Source organism: Schistocerca serialis, chromosome 4 (genome assembly GCF_023864345.2).
Source record: "Schistocerca serialis cubense isolate TAMUIC-IGC-003099 chromosome 4, iqSchSeri2.2, whole genome shotgun sequence".
NCBI lineage: Eukaryota > Metazoa > Arthropoda > Insecta > Orthoptera > Acrididae > Schistocerca > Schistocerca serialis.
In genome coordinates, this window is record NC_064641.1 from 366,252,608 (window position 1) to 366,277,745 (window position 25,138).

Genomic DNA, 25,138 nt, shown 5'->3' on the forward strand with positions numbered 1-25,138 from the left:
GTCTTGGCCGGCAAATGTGCCTGATCTGTACCCACAGGACGCCAGTTACGTGCCCGTTAACCACCATCCCGTAATTTGCGGGAATTGCTTGACCTGTGCGTAGACATCTGATGCCACATACCTCTGGAATCCTATCAAGGACTTGTAGAACCAATACTAAGCAGAATCTCTGTTGTACTGCGTTTGAAAAGTGGAACAACACGCTATTAAACAGATGTTTGGCTCATCGGTTGTGTATATACGAGTATTTAGGAATTCCAATGGTACATTTGTTTTAGTCCATCTGTCTTAGCGCTATTGTCCTTTTCGACACTGACTTTTTCATACTTGTATTGAACACACAAAAATTCCGCTAGTTTGAGGAAAACTCCCAGCAAGTAACAAGTTCCACAAGTACTTGCAGCAAGATGTAAGAAACAGTTTTCACTAACTTACGGATGCTATTTCTGCAAGTTAACAAAAGTTGTGGAAGTTGAGTTTCTGTGAGTGTATTCACGTGCAACAACTTCCAGAAGTAGTATTTATAAGCGACTTCAGAAGTTTGTTTGCTGGTGGGCACAGGACTTTACACAAATACATGACGGTGTTTTAAATGTACCTTCATTTTAATGAATTTGAAATTCTGTGCTCATTTGGATATGGCTACCTTGCGTTCATTTTTAAGCAACTGATGATACGTTGATATTTAAGGAATAAAAATGTATACTTAGTCCGAAAGTTAAAATCTGTTTGGTTTTTGCATCAAACAATACGACTAGGTGGTAATGTTTTCTAGTTCCTCAGAAGGTAAATAGTTTTGATTGTACATACCTGATCATCACTCTGAGCTCTCTCTGCAACTTCCGCAGTTCGTCCACATAGGAGGCCATATTGTCGAAGTATTCTATGGCTTCGTCCACACTCTGTTGTCGCTTTTTATTACCAAAGATTTCTTTCTTCCTGCAAATGTAAGAGAAACGTTAAACTGCATTACGAACATAAATTTCTAGGATATTCCTGAAATGTTTGTTACGTTTCATTCTGTACATGTCTTGTAGCAAACGATTATCATATGCACGGTTTCAACTTCCCACTGTGAGACTTAAGGGATCGCGACAGCTGTTCGCTAGTTACACTTCGGTAGGGTAACCTAAAACATTTTATAAAATCGGGCGTTTGTTAGGTAATGCTACGGTGGACGTATAATCGAGAGTCTTATTTGATGTTGTTGCAGCTTCATTCATTTCACCCACATCGATCCTAATACTTCATTTCGTTTCAGCCCAGTTAATTAATTTTGTACAGAAACTATATCTCCTACTAATACTGGTTCACTTTGGAGTGTTGTAGGCAGCGTAAAAAACTATTTACAATAGTTTAAGATAGCAGAGTTTGTGATTCTTAACGCGCAGATCTTATTCTGTAATAATGAAACACTTTGGGAGACATTTTATGATACGCCAATAGTCATGTTATGACACCGAGCACGTGAAAAAGGAATCGTCTTACGTCATCTACTGGGTAGAATTCTATAACTTATGTAGATAATCTCATCTTACATTACCTCAAAATTGTTTCCCATTTTGATCTGTAGCGCTATATTCTATCATCAGTACTTGCGTACGAGGCATTTATTTTACATTTTCATCCCTGTACTTGACTGGTAGGGTATAAATTTTCCATTAGCTACTTGTTTATTTGTTGTTTTTCCTTTTGAAAAGAGGCGCAGCTTTCATGATCATCGAATACTGTTGGCACTGCTATTGCCTAGTACACTTTCAGCAATGTGTTCTTTTTGGTCTTACTCTTTAAAACGCGGTTTATATTTGGTATCGTAATTTTAGTCACATTTTGTGTTACACCAGTGGTAGTTAAAGCGATACACATTTTCTGTTGACTGATCATCGACGCAAATCTTTTCTACCGGAACCTTTGAAAGTCAGTATTTACATATTCTGTGTTGATGTTTTCACATCGTATTCTTACACGCTATAATCCAGCATATAAACTATGTGATCAATAGTATCCGGACACCTGGCTGAAAATGACTTATAAGTTGGTTCAAAAATGGTTCAAATGGGTCTGAGCACTATGAGACTTAACTTCTACGGTCATCAGTCCCCTAGAACTTAGAACTACTTAAACCTAACTAACCTAAGGACATCACACACATCCATGCTCGAGGCAGGATTCGAACTTGCGACCGTAGCGGTCACGCGGTTCCAGACTGTAGCGCCTAGAACCTCACGGCCAACCCGGCCGGCTTACAAGTTGGTGGCGCCCTCCATCGGTAATGCTGCAATGCAAAACGAGTATAGTGTTGGACCACCCTTAACCTTGATGACAGCTTCCACTCTCGCCAGCATACGTTCAATCAGATGCTGGAAGGTTTCTTAGGGAATGACGGCCCATTCTTCAAGGAGTGCTGCACTGAGGAGAGGTGAGTCCTGGTACGAAGTCGGCGCTCCAAAGCATCCCAAAGGTGTTCTATAGGATTCAGATCTGGACTCTGTGCAGGCCAGTCCATTACAGGGATGTTACTGTCGTGTAGCCACTCCACCACAGGCCGTGCATTATGAACAGGTGCTCGATCGTGTTGAAAGATGCAATCGCCATCCACGAATTGCTCTTCAACAGTGCGAAGCAAGAAGGTGCTTAAAACATCAATGTAGGCCTGTGATGTGGTAGAGCCACGCAAAACAACGAGGGGTGGAAGCCTGCTCAATGAAAAACCCGACCACACGATACCACCACCGCCTCCGAATTTTACTGTTGGCACTACACACGCTGGCAGATGACGTTCACCAGGAATTCGCCATATCCACACCCTGCCATCGGATCGCTACATTGTGTACCGTGATCCGTCACTCCACACAACCTTTTTATACTGTTCAATCGTCCAATATTCACACTCCTTACACCAAGCTAGGCGTCGTTTGGCATTTACTGGCATGATGTGTGGCTTATCAGCAGCCGCTCGACCATGAAATCCAAGTTTTCTCACCTCCTGCCTAACTGCCATAATACTTGCAGTCGATCCTGGTGCAGTCTGGAATGCCTGTGTGATGGTCTAGATAGATGTCTGCCTACTACACATTACGACCCTCTTCAACTGTCGGAGGTCTCTGTCAGTCAACGGTCGAAGTCAGCCTGCATTTTTTTGTGCTGTATGAGTCCCTTCAAGTTTCCGCTTCACTATCACATCGGAAACAGTGGACCTAGGGATGTTTAGGAGTGTGGAAATCTCGCGTGCAGACGTATGACAAAAGTAACGCCCAGTCACTTGACCACGTTCGAAGTCCGTGAGTTCCGCGGAGCACACCATTCTGCTCTCTCATGATGTCTAATGACTACTGAGGTCGCTGACATGGAGAACCTGATAGTAGGTGGCAGCACAATGCACAAAATCTATGTTTTTGGGGGTGTCCGGATACTTTTGATCACATAGTGTAAGTCCTTTGGAGGTTGTCTTCATTTCCATAAATGATAATTTGATCATCTGCAAATAAGAAATATTTCTGATTTATTTATGTCCTGCCTTATCTTCGGATAACATTCCATGAGAATGTTCTCGCTATAACCGTTAAATAATGCTGCAAAAGGAGAAACCTCTCTGTGGGACTTCAGTGCACTGTTGCCTGATAACTTTTGAACTTTGATCATAACGATCCTTGTCTGGATTTCTAAAGCAAAGATTCCAGTACCGTGTTTAGGGAACTTGCGAGTCTTTCCGTTTGGGCATGAGAGCTGTTTCTTTCTGCTCAATTTAAGGTTTATGAGAGGTCGTTTCTTATTTAAAGTGTATGTGAGTATATTTTTAACATATCCTGAATTGGAAATGCAGAACTTCGAGTACGATAGTCATACAGGTGAAAACATTTGAATTATAAAAGGACCTGAATAAAAATGAGCACAAAACATATTTTCTAATAAAGCATAATTTTACAGCTTTTGATGCACAAAACTTTATATGACAGTTTATATTTTCATACGAATGTAACTTCTTGGGACATGTGTATCGTTAGTTTTGGAAACATGACCAGTCAACAAATTTGTAACAGTGTGTGAGAAGGGAACTAAATTCGCAGTGTGACTAGCTGATTACCAGCTGGGTGCAGTAATTGGTTATTTGTATTATACAGTTTGATTTCACTGTTATTGTGATGAAAGTGGAATGTATCGTCTGTGGCAAAAGTGCACTAAGAGATTTTTTCTTTTTCTAAATAAAAAGCCAAAAAGGAAGATAGCGTTTTATTCAAGCAACTGATAAAAACACGGGCGATTATTAACACCAGGTCAAGAGAAGAAATCATCCTCGAAACAACACTGCCGAAGTTAAGCATCTGTAATCATTTATTGAATGTACTTTACTCCAAATTAGTTCGAAGTCCAAAACAGAAGCTGTCTACTCTGAAATGCTTGCATTAACTACACTGAAGAGCCAAAGAAACTGGTATACCTGCCTAATATCGTGTAGGGCCCCCGCGAGACGCAGAAGTGCCGCAACACGAAGTGGCATGGACTCAACTAATGTCTGAAGTAGTGCTACGGGGAACTGACACTACGAATCCTACAGGGGTGTCAATAAATCCGTATGAGTACGAGGGGGTGCAGATCTGTTCTGAACAGCACGCTGCAAGGCATCCAAGATATCCTCAATAATGCTCATGAATGGAGAGTTTGGTGGCCAGCGGAAGTGTTTAAACTCAGAAGAGTGTTCCTGGAGCCACCATGTAGCAATTCTGGACGTGTGGGGTGTGGCATTGTCCTGCTGGAATTGCCCAGATTCCTCAGAATGCACTATGGACATGAATGGGTGCAGGTTATCAGACAGGATGCTTATGTACATGTCACTTGTCAGAGTCATATCTAGACGTATCAGGGGTCCCACATCACTCCAACTGCACACACTCCACACATTTACAGAGTCTCCACCAGTTTGAACATGCCCTACTGACATGTAGGGTCCATGGATTCATGAGGTTGTCTCCATACCCGTACATGTCTATCCGCTCGGTACAATTTGAAACGAGACTCGTCCGCCGGCGGGAGTGGCCGATCGGTTAAAGGCGCTACAGTCTGGATCCGCACGACCGCTACGGTTGCGGGTTCGAATCCTGCCTCGGGCATGGATGTGTGTGATGTCCTTAGGTTAGTTAGGTTTAAGTAGTTCTAAGTTCTAGGGGACTTATGACCACAGCAGTTGAGTCCCATAGTGCTCAGAGCCAACCTGCAATGAAGAGGCATACGTCCCCAGGGAGGAAACATAGCGTTCCCAGCATTCCTTTTTACCTCGCTTAATATGGTAGCGAGCCTTAGCTCGGAGCTACTTAAAAGTGAGGAGGTTGGTCTAGGAGAGGTGACGCTTAAATCACTGCAGCGTCCATTGGTGGTCCAGGACAGCGACTACGTCATCCTCGATCCACCACGGTACTGGCAGATGACGAGGGAACCCTGTGCATAAGGGGAGAGCAGTGCCAGCAGCATGAAGAAGAGCAGCAGAGATGCCTTGCATGACTACATCAATGGAATTCGAGAGAGATGTGTCGAAGCGGATAGCAGACATGTATAAAGGCCAACTGGCCCTGCGGAATGCCCAACATGGGGGCCTGTCTGCCTGGCAGCAGCAGGGGAAGGACAGTGTCACAGGAAAGTGGTTACTGGGATGACCCATGTAGGGAAGCCACGAGGGCAAGGGAGGAGATCGTGAGATCGATAGCAGAGAAGGTGCCATGAGTGGCACTGAAGTGGGTAGGGGAACCATCATTGAGGAGACACAAATCGAAGTCAGTGATAAGTTGGTTGATTAGGATACTACGACCTGTTGAAGTGACATTCCCCCACAGTGGGTGGTGAGCATTGAAATCCCCAAGGAGGAGAAACGGGGGTGGGAGTGGCTGTATTAAGGTAGAAAGGTAGATAGTGCAAAATAAGCAAGTGGCCGACCTGGAGGGAGGTAGACTTTGCAAAGGGTGATTGCTGGAGTCGTTTGCACTCTAACGACTATCACTTCCAGGGTGGTATGTAGGGGGATCCAGTCACTAAAGACATTGGAGCGAACCAAAGTGCAGACCCCACCAGATGCTACCCCAGGGCCAGCATGGTTCCGACAGAACGCCCAATAACTGCAGAAAGTTGAAGAGTGGTCATCATGGTAATGCGTTTCTTGGAGAACAAGACAGAACACAGAATAAGAGGAGACAAGACGTTGCATTTCTAGTGGGTGACGATAGTACCCACTGCATTTCCACTGGATGATCGTGTTGGCATGAGTTCAAGGTGGGGATGAAGGAGCCGAGGAGGAGGTCAGGTCACATTGTCAGTAGTTGTCACCGACAAGGATGGGGTGACATCCATAAATAAGATGTCAGACTCAGGTTGCAAGAGGGGAGACGGCACCTCTGGGGGCACTGAGGGCGCCTAGTAGTGGGATTTATGTTTCTTCTTCTCTTTCTGAGGTGGAGGAGGTCAGGACACAGGGGGAGTACAGCCGTCTGCAAGATCGGGGTCTGAAAGAGAGCAGGCGACCTTGGGGCGCACAGATGGTGCACCTCGTGGCCGAGTGGTGGTGAGAGTCTTCTTGCCTGAGAGACACCAGGGAGAGAGTTCCTGGGAGGGAGTCTGATCACCAGCAGAAGCTGAAGAAGAGGGACACTTCTTCGGCCAGGGAGGGGGAGCGACTCCCTACTGGGAGATTGTGGGAACTGCAGGGGAGGTGGAGGGGAGAGTGGGTGGGGCTCGGTAAGGACGAGGAAGGAGGAGGAGGAGGAGGAAAGGAAGTAATAGAGGCAAAAGGTGAAGACAGTGACACCAGATGGAGTCTCTCATACTTTTGGTGAGCCTCAGCATAAGACAGACGATCCAGAGACTTGTATTCTTGTATCTTCTTCCTCTCTTGTAAGCCAGGCAATCCAGCAAGCGAGGTGAGTGGCGGTCAGCACAGTTGACACACACACAGGTGGCGGAACACAAGGGCTTCTCTCATGGACTGGGTGGCCACAGTCACCACACAAAGGGTCCGCTGTACAGCGGGAAGACATGTGCCCAAAATGCAAGCACTGAAAGCACAGCATAGGTGGAGGGATGTACAGCTTCACATCACATCTGTAGCACATAACCTTGACCTTCTCTGAGAGGGTATCCCCCTCGCAAGCCAGAATGAAGGCTCCAGTATGCAGTTGTCTTTGCGACCCTTCTGCACATGTCGAACAAAATGAACGGCACGCCGCTCCAGTTTAGCCTGGAGCCTCGTCAGTTTCCAGGATGAGGTGCCTCTGAAAAATGACGTCCCGGACCAAATTCAGAACTTGGTGAGGAGTGATGGACACTGGGACATTGCCAAGACGATCACAGGCATGAAGAGCTGTGGACTGGGTGTCAGAAGAAGCTCTGATCAACAGGGAGTCCAACCGCATCTTACTAAAAGACTTCACCAATCTTGTCCTCGGTATTTTCCACGAAAACCAATGGCTTTGTGGCGGTGAAAGTGTCCCCATCTGTCCTGCTACAGACGAGGTAACGGGAAAAGGGTTTCAGCTGCAGACGCCCCTCCTCCCATGGGGTACCCAGGGAAGGGAAGGCTGCCAGGTAATACGAGGCAGCATTTAAGGATTCTTAGCCATTCAAAGAGATGACCTTGTGAGAACAGCCAGATTATTGCAGCTTGATATGCTTCATGCGCCAAGCATCCGCCCTAATACCACCTGCTCTGACCAGGGGCTCCCCCCATGGGCGCCACCCAGCCACAGCAAGGGCCAACCGGCACAGTGGCGATTGACGGGAGGGAACAGCTAAGGTATCACTAGTGTGATCCCTTTGTTGTCAGGGGCTCATCCATTTGGGTACATAACAGCCCCACCACATGGACTGGCTGCATGTGCTGGTGACTTAGCAGGGTGGAAGGGGGCTATAGCGAGGAAGGCAGAGGGGAAGGGAGGGGGGAGACGAATCTACACCGTAGATGCTAAGGAGGGTGTTCTTCCCCATATGGCTCACACTAAAAACAGGAAATTTTGAAGTGGAGGTCAAACCTCAAGTGGGGACCGAAACGCCAAAAGGGTGAAAAAACAGGCAAAGGGAACTAAACTGCAACCAATACAGGAAACCAGGAGAATAGCCAGGTCGACATAAATCAGAACACCAAGAGAGGTGGAGGAGGTGGCAATGGGGGACGAGCAGGGATAGGGAGGGAGGGGGCAGGGAGAAGGAAATGCAGCTAGGGAATGAAGAATGAGCTGCAGTAGCTCGGGGCCCATGTGCGTCATGCACGAACTCATGAAAGAACTGTGAGCCCCCTCGGGGGGGGGGGGGGCGTGTGCTGACCACATGCCCCTCTATATCCACATCCCGTGAAGTCTGTGGGCCGTGGATGACAAGGCATCCAGTCGGTACCGTTGGGCCTTCCAAAGCCTGTTCGGATGGAGTATTTTTTAGTAGTATGTAGTAACAAGTGGCTCGGCTCCCAATACTTTGACTCCAATGATGAATTCAAAGACGTTGTTTCGAACTAACTGCAGTCTGGAAGAATTTTATGCAGAAGTAATTTGTAAAATCGTTAAGAGAAATGGCAAGTGTTTAAATTATTAAATTCACCTTAGTTACCCCAGTATCATGTGTACAACCTAGTGAAGACGAACTTCTTGGTAGCCTTCTTATTGCTAAAGAGATATTTAGCAGGAAAGAAATAATCTTTATTCCTCATTAGCATAATATGCGCACAACTGTACCCATCCATACTAGTGAAAACCGCCTCCCTGCTGAGTCACGCTTTCTCGATTTCCATTACAGTTCCACATTGTGTATCAGATGTCAGGTCTCGAGCAGTCCCAAGATTTCATATCAGCGAACACTCCACTGCAGGAAAATCTCATTCTGGAAACATCCCCCAGGCTGTGGCTAAGCTACGTCTCCGGAATATCCTTTATTCCAGGAGTGCTAGTTCTGCAAGGTTCGCAGAAGAGCTTCTGTGAACGTTGGAAGGTAGGAGACGAGGTACTGGCAGAATTGAAGCTGTGAGGACGGGTGGTGAGTCGTGCTTGGGTAACTCAGCTGGTAGAGCACTTCCCAACAAAAGGCAAAGGTCCCGAGTTCGGGTCTCGGTCCGGCACACAGTTTTAATCTGTCAGGAAGTTTCATATCAGCGCACACTCCGGTGCAGAGTGAAAATCTCATTCTGGAAACATCCCCCACGCTGTAGCTAAGCCATGTCTCCGCAATATCCTTTCTTCCAGGAGTGCTATATCTGCAAGGTTCGCAGAAGAGCTTCTGTGAAGTTTGGAAGGTAGGAGATAAGATACTGGCAGAATTGAAGATGTGAGAACACGTCGTGTGTCGTGCTTGGGTAGCTCAGTTGGTAGAGCACTTGACAGCTAAAGGCAAAGGTCTTGAGTTCGAGTCTCAGTCCGGCACACAGTTTTAATCTGTCAGGAAGTTTCATATCTGTGCACACTCCGCGGCAGAGTGAAAATCTCGTTCTGGAATATATGTCCATGTATGGCGAAGTCACGAACACCAGTGCTGTCAAAGCCAGCAGCTAGTGTTATTAAGGGCGTACCAGCAGCTCACTGGCAGTCATAGTTCTTGACAATGTCCTCTACGATTTTTACCCTCCACGCTGCCCTCCAATACTAAGTTGGTGATCCCTGGATGCCTCAGAATATGTCCTACCAACCGATCCCTTCTTCTAGTCAAGCTGTGCCACAAATTTCTCTTCTCCCCAATCCTATTCAATACCTCCTCATTAGTTATATGATCTACCCATCTAATCTTCAGCATTCTTCTGTAGCACCACATTTCGAAAGCTTCTATTCTCTTCTTGTCTAAACTGTTTATTGTCCACATTTCACTTCCATCCATGGCTACACTCCATACAAATACTTTCAGAAACGACTTCCTGACACTTAAATCTATACTCGATGTTAACAAATTTCTCTTCTTCAGAATCGCTTTCCTTGCCATTGCCAGTCTACATTTTATATCCTCTCTATTTCGACCATCATCAGTTATTTTTCTCCCCAAAAAGCAATACTCATTTACTACTTTAAGCGTCTCATTTCCTAATCTAAGTCCCTCAGCATCACCCGATTTAATTCCACTACATTCCATTATCCTCGTTTTGCTTTTGTTGATGTTCATCTTATATCCCCCCTCCCCCAAGACCCATGGACCTTGGCGTTGGTGAGAGGCTTGCGTGCCTCAGCGATACAGATAGCCATACTGTAGGTGCAACCACAATATAGGTGTATATGTTGAGAGGCCAGACAAACGTGTGGTTCCTGAAGAGGGGCAGCAGCCTTTTCAGTAGCTGCAGGGGCAACAGTCTGGATGATTGACTGATCTGGCCTTGTAACACTAACCAAAACGGCCTTGCTGTGCTGGTACTGCGAACGGCTGAAAGCAAGGGGAAACTAAAGCCATAATTTTTCCCGAGGGCATGCAGCTTTACTGTATGGTTAAATGATGATGGCGTCCTCTTGGGTAAAATATTCCAGAGGTAAAATAATCCCCCATTCGGATCTCCGGGCAGGGACTACTCAGGAGCGCATCGTTATCAGGAGAAAGAAAACTGGCGTTCTACGGATCGGAGTGTGGAATGTCAGATCTCTTAATCGAGCAGGTAGGTTAGAAAATTTCAAAAGGGAAATGGATAGGTTAGATATAGTAGGAATTAGTGAAGTTCGCTGGCAGGAGAAACAAGACTTTTGGTCAGGCGAATACAGGGTCAAAAATACAAAATAAAATTGGGGTAATGCAGGAGTAGGTTTAATAATGAATACAAAAATAGGAGTGCGGGTAAGCTACTACAAACAGCATAGCGAACGCATTATTGTGGCCAAGATACACACGAAGCCTACGCGTACTACAGTAGTACAAGTTTATATGCCAACTAGCTCTGCAGATGACGAAGAATTTGAAGAAATTTATGATGAAATAAAAGAAGTTATTCAGATAGTGAAGGGAGACGAAAAATTAATAGTCATGGGTGACTGGAATTTGCTAGTAGGAAAAGGGAGAGAATGAAACGTAGTAGGTGAATATGGATTGGGGCTAAGAAATGAAAGAGGAAGCCGCCTGGTATAATTTTGCACAGAGCATAACTTAATCATAGGTAACACTTGCTTCAACAATCATGAAAGAAGGTTGTATACATGGAAGAAACCTGGAGATACTGGAAGGTTTCAGATAGATTATGTAATGGTAAGACAGAGATTTAGAAACCAGGTTTTAAATTGTAAGATATTTCCAGGAGCAGATGTGGACTGTGACCACAATCTATTGGTTATGAACTGTACATTAAAACTGAAGAAACTGAAAAAGGTGGGAATTTAAGGAGATGGGACCTGGATAAACTGACAGAGCCAGAGATTTTAGAGAGTTTCAGGGAGAGCATAAGGGAACAATTGACAGGAATGGGGGAAGGAAATACAGTAGAAGAAGAATGGGTAGCTTTGAGGGATGAAGTAGTGAAGGTAGCAGAGGATCAAGTAGGTAAAAAGACGAGGGCTAGTAGAACTCCTTGGGTAACAGAAGAAATATTGAATGTAATTGATGAAAGGAGAAAATATAAAAATGCAGTAAATGAAGCAGGCAAAAAGGAATACAAACGTCTCAAAAATGAGATCGACAGAAAGTGCGAAATGGCTAAGCAGGGATGGCTAGAGGACAAATGTAAGGATGTTGTGGTTTATCTCACCAGGGGCAGGATAGATACTGCCTACAGGAAAATTAAAGAGACCTTTGGAAAAAAGAGTACCAATTGTATGAATATCAAGAGCTCAGATGGAAACCCAGTTCTAAGCAAAGAAGGTAAAGCAGAAAGGTGGAAGGAGTATATAGAGGGTCTATACAAGGGCAATGTACTTGAGGACAATATTATGGAAATGGAAGAGGATGTAGATGAAGATGAAATGGGAAATATGGTACTGCGTGAAGAGTTTGACAGAGCACTGAAAGACCTGAGTCGCAACAAGGCCCCAGGAGTAGACAACATTCCATTAGAAATACTGATAGCCTTGGGAGAGCCAGCCCTGACAAAACTTTACCTTCTGGTAAGCAAGATGTATGAGACAGGCGAAATACCCTCAGACTTCAAAAATAATATAATAATTCCAATCCCAAAGAAAGCAGGTGTTGACAGAAGTGAAAATTACCGAACTATCAGTTTCATAAATCACGGATGCAAAATACTAACGTGAATTCATTACAGACGAAAGGAAAAACTGGTAGAAGCCGACCTCGGTGAAGATCAGTTTGGATTCCGTAGAAATATTGGAACACCTGAGGCAATACTGACCCTAAAACTTATCTTAGAAAATACATTATGGAAAGGCAAACCTATGTTTCTAGCATTTATAGACTTAGAGAGAGCTTTTGCCAATGTTGACTGGAATAATCTTGCAAATTCTGAAGGTGGCAGGGGTAAAATACAGGGAGCGAAAGGCTATTTACAATTTGTACAGAAACCAGATGGCAGCTATAAGAGTCAAGGGGTATGAAAGGGAAGCAGTGGTTGGGAAGGGAGTGAGACAGGGTTGTAGCCTCTCCCCGATGTTATTCAATCTGTATATTGAGCAAGCAGTGAACGAAACAAAAGAAAAATTCGGAGTAGGTATTAAAATCCACGGAGAAGAAATAAAAACTTTGAGGTTCGCCGATGACATCGTAATTCAGTCAGAGACAGCAAAGGACTTGGAAGAGCAGTTGAACGGAATGGACAGTGTCTTGAAAGGAGGATATAAGATGAACATCAACAAAAGCAGACGAGGATAACGGAATGTAGTCGAATTAAACCGGGTGATGCTGAGGGAATTATATTAGGAAATGAGACAGTTAAAGTAGTAAAGGAGTTTTGCTATTTGGGGAGCAAAATAACTGATGATGGTCGAAGTAGAGAGGATATAAAATGTAGACCGGCAATGGCAAGGAAAGCGTTTTTGAAGAAGAGAAATTTGTTAACATTGAGTATAGATTTAAGTGTCAGGAAGTCGTTCCTGAAAGTATTTGTATGGAGCGTAGCCATGTATGGAAGTGAAGCATGGACGATAACTAGTTTGGAGATGAAGAGAATACAAGCTTTCGAAATGTGGTGCTACAGAAGAATGCTGAAGATTAGATGGGTAGATCATATAACTAATGAGGAGGTATTGAATAGGATTGGGGAGAAGAGAAATTTGTGGCACAACTTGACTAGAAGAAGGGATCGGTTGGTAGGACATGTTCTGAGGCATCAAGGGATCACCAATTTAGTATTGGAGGGCAGCGTGGAGGGTGAAAATGGCAGAGGGAGGACAAGAGATGAATACACTAAACAGATTCAGAAGGACGTAGGTTGCTGTAGGTACTGGGAGATGAAGAAGCTTGCACAGGATAGAGTGGCATGGAGAGCTGCATCAAACCAACCTCAGGACTGAAGACCACAACAACAACATCTTATATCCTCCTTTCATGACACTGTCCATTCCGTTCAGCTGCTCTTCCAGGTCCTTTGCTTTCTCTGACAGATATACAAATATACAATGTTATCCGCGAACCTCAAAGCTTTTATTTCTTCTACATGGATTTTAATTCCTACTCCGAATTTTTCTTTTGTCTCCTTTACTGCTTGCTCATTATACAGATTGAATAACATTGGGGATAGGCTACAAACCCTGTCTCACTCCCTTCCCAAACACTACTTCCCTTTCATGCCTCTCGACTCTTATAACTTGCTATCTGGTTTCTGTACAAATTGTAAATAGCCTTTCGCTCCCTGTATTCTACCTCTGCCACCTTCAGAATTTGAAAGAGATTATTTCAATCAACATTGTCAAAAGCTTTCTCTAAGTCTACAAATGCTAGAAACTTACGTTTGCCTTTCCTAATCTATTTTCTAAGATAAGTCGTAGGGTCAGTATTGCCTCAGGTGTTCCAATATTTCCACGGAATCCAAACTGATCGTCCCCGAAGTCGGCTTCTACCAGTTTTTCCATTCGTCTGTAAAGAATTCATGTTAGTATTTTGCAGCCGTGCCTTATTAAACTGACAGATCGATAATTTTCACATCTGTCAACACCTGCTTTCTTTGGGATTGGAATTATTATATTATTTTTGAAGTCTGAGGGTATTTCGCCTGTCTCATACATCTTGCTCACCAGATGGTAGAGTTTTGTCAGGGCTGGCTCTCCCAAGGCTATCAGTATTTCTAATGGAATGTTGTCTACTCCCAGGGCCTTGTTTCGACTTAGGTCTTTCGGTGTTCTGTCAAACTCCTCACGCAGTATCATATCTCCCATTTCATCTTCATCTACATCCTCCTTCATTTGCATAATATTGTCCTCCAGAACATCGCCCTTGTATATACCCTCTATATAGTCCTTCCACCTTTCTGCTTTACTTTCTTTGCTTGGAACTGGGTTTCCATCTGAGCTCTTGATATTCATGCAAGTGGTTCTCTCATCTCCAAAGGTCTCTTTAATTTCCCTGTAGGCAGTATCTGTCTTACCCCTAATGATATACACCTCTACATCCTTACATTTGTCCTCAAGCCATTCCTGCTTAGCCATTTTGCACTTCCTGTCGATCTCATTTTTGAGACTTTTGTATTTCTTTTTGCCCACTTCATTTACTTCATTTTTATATTTTCTTCTTTCATCAGTTTAATTCAATATCTCTTTTGTTACCCAAGGATTTCTGTTAACCCTCGTCTTTTTACCTACTTGATCCTCTGCTACCTTCACTATTTCGTCTCTCAAAGCTACCCATTCTTCTTCTACTGTATTTCTTTCCCCATTCTTGTCAAACGTTCCCTAATGCTCTCGCTGAAACTCTCTAGAACCTCTGGTCTGTCAGTTTATCCAGGTCCCATCTCCTTAAATTCCCACCTTTTTGCAGTTTCTTCAGTTTTAATCTGCAGTTCGTAACCAGTAGATTGTCGTCAGAGTCCACATCTGGCCCTGGAAATATCTTACACTTTAAAACCTGGTTTCTAAATCTCTTTCTTACCATTCCATAATCTATTTGAAACCTTCCAGTATCTCCAGGTTTCTTCCATGTATACAAGCTTCTTTCATGACTGTTGAACGAAGTGTTAGCTATGATTAAGTTATGCTCTGTGCAAAATTCTACCAGGCGGCTTCCTCTTTCATTCCCCGGTTCCAGATTCACCTACTACCTTTCCTTCTCTTACTTTTCCTACTATCGAATTCCAGTCACCCATGACTATTAAATTTTCGTTTCCCTACACTATCTGAATAGTTTCTTTTACTTCATCATACATTTTATCAATCTCATCGTCATCTGCGGAGTTAGTTGGTATATAAACTTGTACTATTGTGGTAGGCGTGGGCTTCGTGTCTATCTTTGCCATAAAATGTGTTCACAATGCTGTTTGTAGTAGCTTATCCTCACTCCTATTGTTTTATTCATTATTAAACCTATTCCTGCATTACTCCTATTTGATTTTGTATTTATAACCCTATATTCACCTGACCAGATGTCTTGTTCTTCCAACCACCTAACTTCACTAGTTCCCACTACATCTAACTTTAACATATCCATTTCCCTTTTGAAAACTTCTAACCTACCTGCCCCATTAAGGGATCTGACACTACTCGCTCCGACCCTTAGAACGTTTTCTTTCTCTTGATAACAATGTCCTCCTGAGTGGTCCCCGCCCGGAGAACCGAATGAGGGATATTTTACCTTCGGAATATTTTACCCAAGAGGACGCCATCATCATTTAATCATACAGTAAAGCTGCACGCCCTCGGGAAAAATTACGACTGTAGTTTCCCCTTGCTTTCAGCCGTTCGTAGTTCCAGCACAGCAAGGCCGTTTTGGATGGTGTTACAAGGCCAGATAAGTCAATCATCCAGACTGTTGCCCATAAAACTTCTGAAAAGGCTGCTGCCCCTCTTCAGGAACCACACGTTTGTCTGGCTTCTCAACAGATACCCCCCGTTGTGGTTGCACCTATGGTACGGCTATGTGTATCGCTGAGGCACGCAAGCCTCCCCACCAACGGCAAGGTCCATGGTTCATGGGGGTGGTATGTGAAGTAAATGTTCTCTACGCTCTAGTTTATGTGAGTGTCGCTCATTTCAGATATTTGCATGATGTGTTGCATTCTCCGAACCTTTCTTAATTTCTTCATGCCAGACTATTCTCATATATAGATATATGGCCACAAAAGTTTTCCAGTTACGTATTACTTCCATAGAGCACTTGGAATGTTTTCCATAAGTGTGAACCATACTGACACAGGTCTGGTATAGTGCTTCATTTTTCACTTTTTCAAAAAGTGCCATATATACTGTCAAGTGACATTAATGTGACCGTCGTCTTTGTTTGACGTCAACGTGCAATAATCACTCACAGATGGCAGGTGGCGGCACTAGCAAAGTGTCGAGCGGACACGGACAACAGTGCAGAGCTGTTAACCTAATGTGGAAACAGAGTGATTTATTTGACACCCAAGAGGTCATTAGCTCTGACTTTTGGGCCGAGGGTGGAAGCATTTCTGAAACGGCTAAGTTTGTAATCTGTTCGCATGCTGCCGTGCTTAAAGTATACCATGCATGACGAAATGGCGCTACCAAACCTGGTGCCGATGCAATTGTTGGGCACCACGGTCCATAGATGACAGGGGTGAACGATGGCTGCGGAGATGTGTATGGGCGAAAAGATGTGCAACTTTTGAGAAACTGACGGCCCAGATGATCCTAGGGGCTACCAAAAGTGTATCCTCACCAACCGTTCAGCGAACAATGCTGCATGTGGGTCTCTGTAGCAAGCGCCTTGTTCATGCACCCATGCTGGCTGGAATTTTCACGCCAGTACCGCGGCCGGATGTCCACTGGGTGTTGACAGGCGGCCTTGTAGGATGAATCACTTTTTATGCTCCACTGAACAGATGGGCATTGGCAAGAACGAGGTGAACGGTCTGAAAGTAAGAGCAGGCCAGAGGAGGGAGGGTTATGGTCTGGCATAACGCAACGTGTAACACAGCTCACAGTGTATGTGCGAGGTTCGAAGAGCACCAGGATGGGTTTATCGTGCTCCCATAATCACCAAACTCCCCGAATTTGAAACCAATCGAGAATCTACGGTATCATCTCGATCAGGTGGTTTGCGCCATGGATCCTCAACCGAGGAACCTAGCGCAGCTGGCCACAGAACAGGAGTCGGCATGGATCAAAATCCCTGACAATATCTTCCCGAATCTCATTGACTCTTTTCCTGCACATCTCGCAGCAATCCACGCTGCGAAAGGTGGTTATTCAGACTTTTGACAGGTGGCCACAATAATGAGACTGGACCGTGTAGCTACACTGTCAGAAAGAGGCGCTCGGTTTTGTAGTAAATCTAAAAATGTATGTATGTTCCACATCTCCTCCTAAATCTCTAGACCAATTTCAACCAAACTTTTTGGTACACATGTCACTTACTGTCTGGAAAATTTCGTTGTGGGAGTAGAACAAACCTACCTATCAATAGGGGAGGGGGGTTATACAACAGTGTAGCCCACGACGCGTGCAAATTCATACTTTTTATTCGTCTAACATTAGGGAATGAGAGCACATAGTGACTTGCAAAAAACTTAATGTTTAACCTTTACGAAATTTTTTCTCGCTGAGAACCGCCACAAAATGGTGAAAGGAAAAATGTTTATCGCTTACTACATTTTCGTTGTTCATGTTGTAAAACCGCCACATGAAGCATGACTTTTAATTTATTACTTCCTTACTACTGACTGTATGCGCAGCAAATTTTGCAGACAATATTCACGTATACCACAGAATCCACCAGCAAAATTATATCGTTGTATGACTCATACTTCAGGACCTATGACGTCATAAATACTGAGATGCATGAAAAACTGCCACATCATGCACGACGTTTTAATTTATTATGACTTTACTACTTACTCTATTTGCAACGCATTTCGTTGATGGTATTCACGTATGACGCCAAATGTATCTACAAAAATATACCATTGTATGACACATAATTCAGGAGATACGACGTCAACTACTGAGATGCGTGAAAACGGCCGTATCATGCATCACGTACAATTTATTACTTCTTTACTGTTCACTCTACTCACAACATATTTCGGCGATAGTAGCCACATGAACCACTGGATGTACTTCCAAAATTATATTACTGTATGACAATTATTTCAGGAGATACAAACGAAATTCGCTAGAGATACGGTTGAAATACATATACAAATATGTGTGAAATACGTTAAATACATGTAAAATATATTTGACATGTGAAGTATGGAGACAAAATTATACTATTGTATGACACATGCATCAGAAGATACGACCGAAATTCGCTAGAAATGCGGTTGAAATATGTGTACAAATACGTGCGAAATGTTAAATATATTTAAATATTTTGACTTGTCCGTATGCGGACAAAGCCATGAGAAAAACTTATTTTACGGCCCTGGAAAGATTTCAACTAAATTTGGTACATATATTATTCACCATCTGGAAAGAAATACTGTGGCAGGAAGAACCACTAACCTCCTACTGTGTCAGGGATGATAATGTGGAGAGAGAAGTTGGGTAGAAGGAGATAGACATACAGAGAGGGGGAAGGAGAATATGGACGCAGGTAGGTGGGAGGACGATGGACCGAGAGAGGGAAGGGGTGAAATGTACAGAGAGAGTGAAAAGGAGAAGGAGATGGACAGAGTATAAGGAAAGAGGAGGTGATGAATCAAGAAAAGGAAGTGGAAGATATGGGGAGAACGAAGGGGGGAAGGAAATTGAGAGAGAGGGGTTGAGACAGGTATAGACAGTGAAAGTGAAGAGGAGGCAGTGGACAGAGAAGAAGATGGACAAGGAGAGAGGATGAGGAGATGTACAGAGAGAGGGGGAAGAAGGAGTTGGACAAGGGGGGGAGTGAAGATGTGATTAGAGGGGCAGAGGAGGAGATGGGCAGAGGGAGAAGGAGCAGATGGACAGAGCGGGAGAAGCGAATGGACAGAGAGAGGGCAGAGGTGATGTGATTACAGGGGGAGTGAAGGAGGTGGACAGAAGTAGTGGGAACAGATGGACATAGGAGGAGATGGTTGGAGAGGGGTCGGGGTAGATGGACAGAGCTAAGGGTAGGAGGATATGGACATGGACAGAAAGAGGGAGTGGAGGATGTGGACCGAGAAGAGGAGAAGGAGGAGATGGACAGGAAGAGGAGAAGGAGGAGATGGAATGATAGAAGATTGGAGTAAATACATACTGGACAATGCCAGATACTCAGCTAGTGGTGCTATAAAAGGCAGTTGTACTGACCTCTTTTGAATACCGCTGTAGTCCTCCATTTGGGCGGTGAGCTGGTCGTACTTTTTGCCTATGGAAGGCACGTAGTTGAAGGAAGAGTGCAGCAGGTCGTTGCCGATCGCCTCGTGCCGCACGTACTCGATGTAGTTGTTGCCGACCAGCGGCCCACGGCCGTAGTAGTTAATACCGTACACCATGGCGATGCCCATGTTCTCTATGCTGCGCAGCAGGTTCTTGAATGCTATCAGATACCTACAAGAACAATCAAGCACCAAAATATGTGACTCGGTACAAGTGAAGGGTCAATAATGAAATATTGGAGCGCAATGCACTTCGTCTCACTTTCCGCATCCGCCTACCCTCCCACATTTAAATTTTGGTACTGTATCAAACTATAAATTTCTTCCTTCTATTCACATATGTCCAATAGTTACTGGCGTTCTGAGACCCGCCACCCAGCGGTTTCACCCATGACTTCCAGTTTCAGTGCTCAACCACGTTTATACCAGCAGATTTCCTCAGCCTTACACATACACTCTCCATACCCTTTTCCAACAATACGTAAATCACCTGCACCAACTTGACCGTGAAAGTCGCCCACTAATGTAACAGAATCATCTTTTTCCCGCCCAGGGCTCCTCTTTTCCGACTCGTGACCTTTCACTTCCAGGAGCTTACGTCCGTGTCCTCTCCTGATAGTACCACCTGCTTCCTTTCCAAAAGACTGTCTCACATAATATTCGCAACACATGTCACGTCATATTCACCCAACACCTAGTGCACATTTCATACTCAAAATTAGCAGATTCCGTACCTCATCTAACCCTACTTCCTTATAGTGGTAGAACCACCATTACCACAAATAATGAGAGAATTAATTCAATAGATATGTACTTTACTTATTATTTATTTAACATCTAGTTGGTTTATATACTTAAAACTATTTGACCGAAAACCGGAAGCACATATCACTTCTGGCATTTCAGCCTCCACCAGTCTGGCGAAATAACAACGACAACAGTAACAACAAACATATGTTAAGTCCCATAGTGCTCAGAGCCATTTGAACCATTTGAACAACAAACATAGTAGCTGTGACTATATGTATATTCGTGAACAAGGAACGAACATTATGAAATACAAGAGTACTGCTGCTGTCTTATTGCTTAGCATTCATATTACTTTATGAGGTCAAATATATTTGTTATATTTCAGTCTAAAAATAAGTCACACTTAGGTTAGTCGACTTGTTAGATGTTACAGTAATTTGAGGCAGCAAATATTTTTAAAGGAGTCATTGTGTCTCCTTTTCTGGCGACGACTGGAAATCCAACTGATCTACATCAGCGCGAGGTTCCGTCTTTGAACCATAATTATCCCAAACTTTGTCGTCATGAAATAATTTGCACTTCTCGAGGTGTGGAGAGAACTATTACGTTCTTATGAAACTAGCCGAAATTGAAATTCCAAAATGAACAACAACGTAACACCCTGATAGTGAGTGGTCACTAAAACGTCATAATTTAACGCTATTGAAACTGGTATTACATAATATTCGAACTAATTTGCTAATTTCTCAATTTTAACCATTGTTCTGTCCGTAAGTGTCGTTTGATTTAGTTTAAATTTTGTTGCTTAAGAAGTATAAGTGTTCGCCATATCTCACTAGGTTTTACATCAGTATCTCTTTATGGTGTCTTATGCTCTACGACTTTAAAGACAAACGATGGATGTATCTGCTTGATAGGCTTCTGTAATTGTGACGTGCTAATTCGGATTTAACGGAAATTTTGTAACGCTATAGACATGTAGTTAGCTCGTTTACTTATTTGCGGATTTAATTCTTTGATTTTTACGAAGGAATTCTCTGTGATGTTGTATATCTTAATTGTTTTGTAAAGACGGAACACTTGTGTACCGAAACGTTGCATATCATTATAAGAAAATCATATATTTTAGTCTCATGGAGTAAAAATGTCTATGGAGTGAGAACGGTGTCTGCACATGTTGTCAGTGTCAAACGGAAATAGTCACTTGACACTTGTATGAGAATGTTGCTTACATTTTGCACTAAGACGGAAACTTTGCTATTACACGTATCTCCACCGGGTTCACTTTCCTTTTTTTGGTAACGAAATGTGATGAAACGAAGTTGCTGCATATACAAATCGAAATTCATAAAACTAATTTTCTGGATGTTTCTTCTCTGGTGTACAAGGAAGCTATTTTGCAGTGCCACCACAGCAACCGTTATTAAATCAGAGATTCGGTGAATGCAGAACAAAACCCAGAAAAACCGCATTCGTAACTCCTCCTTTTCCGGTAACAGAGGAACAAAATAGTGGCATATGAGCTGCAACATTATCACAAAAAAGACTTATCTTTTCAGAACTTTAACCACAGTTCATTTCAGATATCGAATGCAAATTGTTAAGACGCCTATGAAACGTGCGTACAAAATCCATAGTACTTTTGAAAGGGGTGTATTTGGGCTAGGAATGTAATGACATTCAAAATTTGCACGGCGTTTACAGACAAACCTTAAAGTGCACTACTAGTGTATCAAGCAGTGTTGAACCTCAGTGAGTCTATAGCTGTGTTTCTCTCAAGATAAGGTAAGCCCCCCTCCTCCTTTCTCCAACCGGGCAAGAGGCGAGGTAACCAAACTACGGGGCCAGTACAAAAAGATGGGTGTTTTCATCACATGCCAAGGTCATTGTCCCCCACAGCCTATAGGGATCGAGTTTCCACTCAATTCTTTTTATTATTCCAGTTGTGTACGTTTTGTCATTCATTTGAGGTCTGTACACTGTATTGAGTAGTATATAAGAAAATTTTGGGTTACTAAGAATAAATTTCCACAACACTTTTTTGCTAAAGTTACTTTGTAATATAATTATTTTTTACTTTAATAGAAAACTTAAATAAAATAAAGTTACATTAGAGAGTTATTACTACATTTCCCATTGGTTATTTACATTCTTCTATACAGTATATACACTGAATAGCCGCCGGCCGCGGTGGTCTAGCGGCTCAGGCGCTCAGTCCGGAACCGCGCGACTGCTACGGTCGCAGGTTCGAATCCTGCGTCAGGCATGGATGTGTGTGATGTCGTTAGGTTTAAGTAGTTCTAAGTTCTAGGGGACTGATGACCACAGATGTTAAGTCCCATAGTGCTCAGAACCATTTGAACCGTTTTTTGAATAGCCAAAGAAACTGGTATACCTGCTTAATACACTCCTGGAAATTGAAATAAGAACACCGTGAATTCATTGTCCCAGGAAGGGGAAACTTTATTGACACATTCCTGGGGTCAGATACATCACATGATCACACTGACAGAACCACAGGCACATAGACACAGGCAACAGAGCATGCACAATGTCGGCACTAGTACAGTGTATATCCACCTTTCGCAGCAATGCAGGCTGCTATTCTCCCATGGAGACGATCGTACAGATGCTGGATGTAGTCCTGTGGAACGGCTTGCCATGCCATTTCCACCTGGCGCCTCAGTTGGACCAGCGTTCGTGCTGGACGTGCAGACCGCGTGAGACGACGCTTCATCCAGTCCCAAACATTCTCAGTGGGGGACAGATCCAGAGATCTTGCTGACCAGGGTAGCTGACTTACACCTTCTAGAGCACGTTGGGTGGCACGGGATACATGCGGACGTGCATTGTCCTGTTGGAACAGCAAGTTCCCTTGCCGGTCTAGGAATGGTAGAACGATGGGTTCGATGACGGTTTGGATGTACCGTGCACTATTCAGTGTCCCCTCGACGATCACCAGTGGTGTACGGCCAGTGTAGGAGATCGCTCCCCACACCATGATGCCGGGTGTTGGCCCTGTGTGCCTCGGTCGTATGCAGTCCTGATTGTGGCGCTCACCTGCACGGCGCCAAACACGCATACGACCATCATTGGCACCAAGGCAGAAGCGACTCTCATCGCTGAAGACGATACGTCTCCATTCGTCCCTCCATTCACGCCTGTCGCGACACCACTGGAGGCGGGCTGCACGATGTTGGGGCGTGAGCGGAAGACGGCCTAACGGTGTGCGGGACCGTAGCCCAGCTTCATGGAGACGGTTGCGAATGGTCCTCGCCGATACCCCAGGAGCAACAGTGTCCCTAATTTGCTGGGAAGTGGCGGTGCGGTCCCCTACGGCACTGCGTAGGATCCTACGGTCTTGGCGTGCATCCGTGCGTCGCTGCGGTCCGGTCCCAGGTCGACGGGCACGTGCACCTTCCGCCGACCACTGGCGACAACATCGATGTACTGTGGAGACCTCACGCCCCACGTGTTGAGCAATTCCGCGGTACGTCCACCCGGCCTCCCGCATGCCCACTATACGCCCTCGCTCAAAGTCCGTCAACTGCACATACGGTTCACGTCCACGCTGTCGCGGCATGCTACCAGTGTTAAAGACTGCGATGGAGCTCCGTATGCCACGGCAAACTGGCTGACACTGACGGCGGCGGTGCACAAATGTTGCGCAGCTAGCGCCATTCGACGGCCAACACCGCGGTTCCTGGTGTGTCCGCTGTGCCGTGCGTGTGATCATTGCTTGTACAGCCCTCTCGCAGTGTCCGGAGCAAGTATGGTGGGTCTGACACACCGGTGTCAATGTGTTCTTTTTTCCATTTCCAGGAGTGTATAATGTAGGACTCCCGTGAACATGTAGAAGTGCCGCAGCACAACATGGCTTGGACTCGACTAATGTCTGCTGGAGGGAATTGACACCATAAATCCTGCAGGAGTATACATAAATTCGTAAGAGTGTGAGGAGCTGCAGATCTTTTCTGAACAGCATGTCGCAAGACAATCCAGGTATGTTAGCAGCGTTCATTTCTGGGGAGTTTGGTGGCCAGCGGAAGTGTTTAAACTCAGAAGAGTGTCCCTGGAGCCACACTGTAGCAATTCTGGACGTACGGGATGTCGCATTATCCTACTGGATTTGCCCAAGTGCGTCAGAATGCACAGTGGACATGAAAGGATGCAGGTGATCGGACAGGATGCTTAAGTACGTGTTGTAAGTAGGCTGTTTAGGTTTTTTTATTGGTAACGCCACCTCTGTATAAAAATCACTGGCTGTGCTGTGTGCAGTCTGTGTCTAGTCTGCATTGTTAACTGCCATTGTAGTGTTGGGCAGCGGCAGCTGGATGTGAACAGCGCGTCGCGTTGCGCAGTTGGAGGTGAGCCGCCAGCAGTGGTGGATGTGGGGAGAGAGATGGCGGAGTTTTGTAATTTGTCATGAACTGCTACGTATATATTATGACTATTAAGGTAAATACATTGTTTGTTCTCTATTAATATCTTTCATTTGCTAACTATCCCTATCAGTAGTTAGTGCCTTCCGTAGTTTGAATCTTTTATTTAGCTGGCAGTAGTGGTGCTCGCTGTATTGCAGTAGTTCGAGTAATGAAGATTTTTGTGAGGTAAGTGATTTCTGAAAGGTATAGTTTAATGTTAGTCAGGGCCATTCATTTGTAGGGATTTTTGAAAGTCAGATTGCGTTGCGCTAAAAAAGTGGAGCGGGCGTCAAATAATGGTGTAGACAGTGAAACAGGTAGTGAACAGGGAAGCATTATCGATCGATCGGTCGGCAACAGCTCGCCTCAGGAATCGGGAATGACAGAACACAATATTGCAAATACTGTAGACTCAGGTTTCGGGTTCTCACCGTTTTCTCAAATGAGTCAAGACACATTTTCCACTTGTCAAAATGTGAATGTTGCCGGTGCAAATTCACTGCCGAAAAGCACTGAGGAACATGTTTCAGACACCAGTGCATTGTTATTACAATTAATGCAACAAATGGGACAAAAGCTAGAAAAGTTAGACACAATGGAACAACACCAGAGACAAACACAGGAACAGTTAGACACA

General features: G+C 44.3%; 1 protein-coding gene across 1 annotated transcript in view; it reads right to left on the bottom strand.

The window, feature by feature from the left end:
* LOC126474185 (receptor-type guanylate cyclase gcy-19) overlaps positions 1 to 25,138 on the bottom strand; it is a 438,242-nt gene that overhangs the window by 162,231 nt on the left and 250,873 nt on the right. The window contains exons 5-6 of the mRNA XM_050101647.1: positions 19,260 to 19,499; positions 811 to 939 (exon numbers count right to left, since the gene is read on the bottom strand). Of these exons, the coding sequence (XP_049957604.1) occupies positions 811 to 939; positions 19,260 to 19,499 (369 nt within the window). The remainder of the gene's footprint in view (positions 1 to 810; positions 940 to 19,259; positions 19,500 to 25,138) is intronic.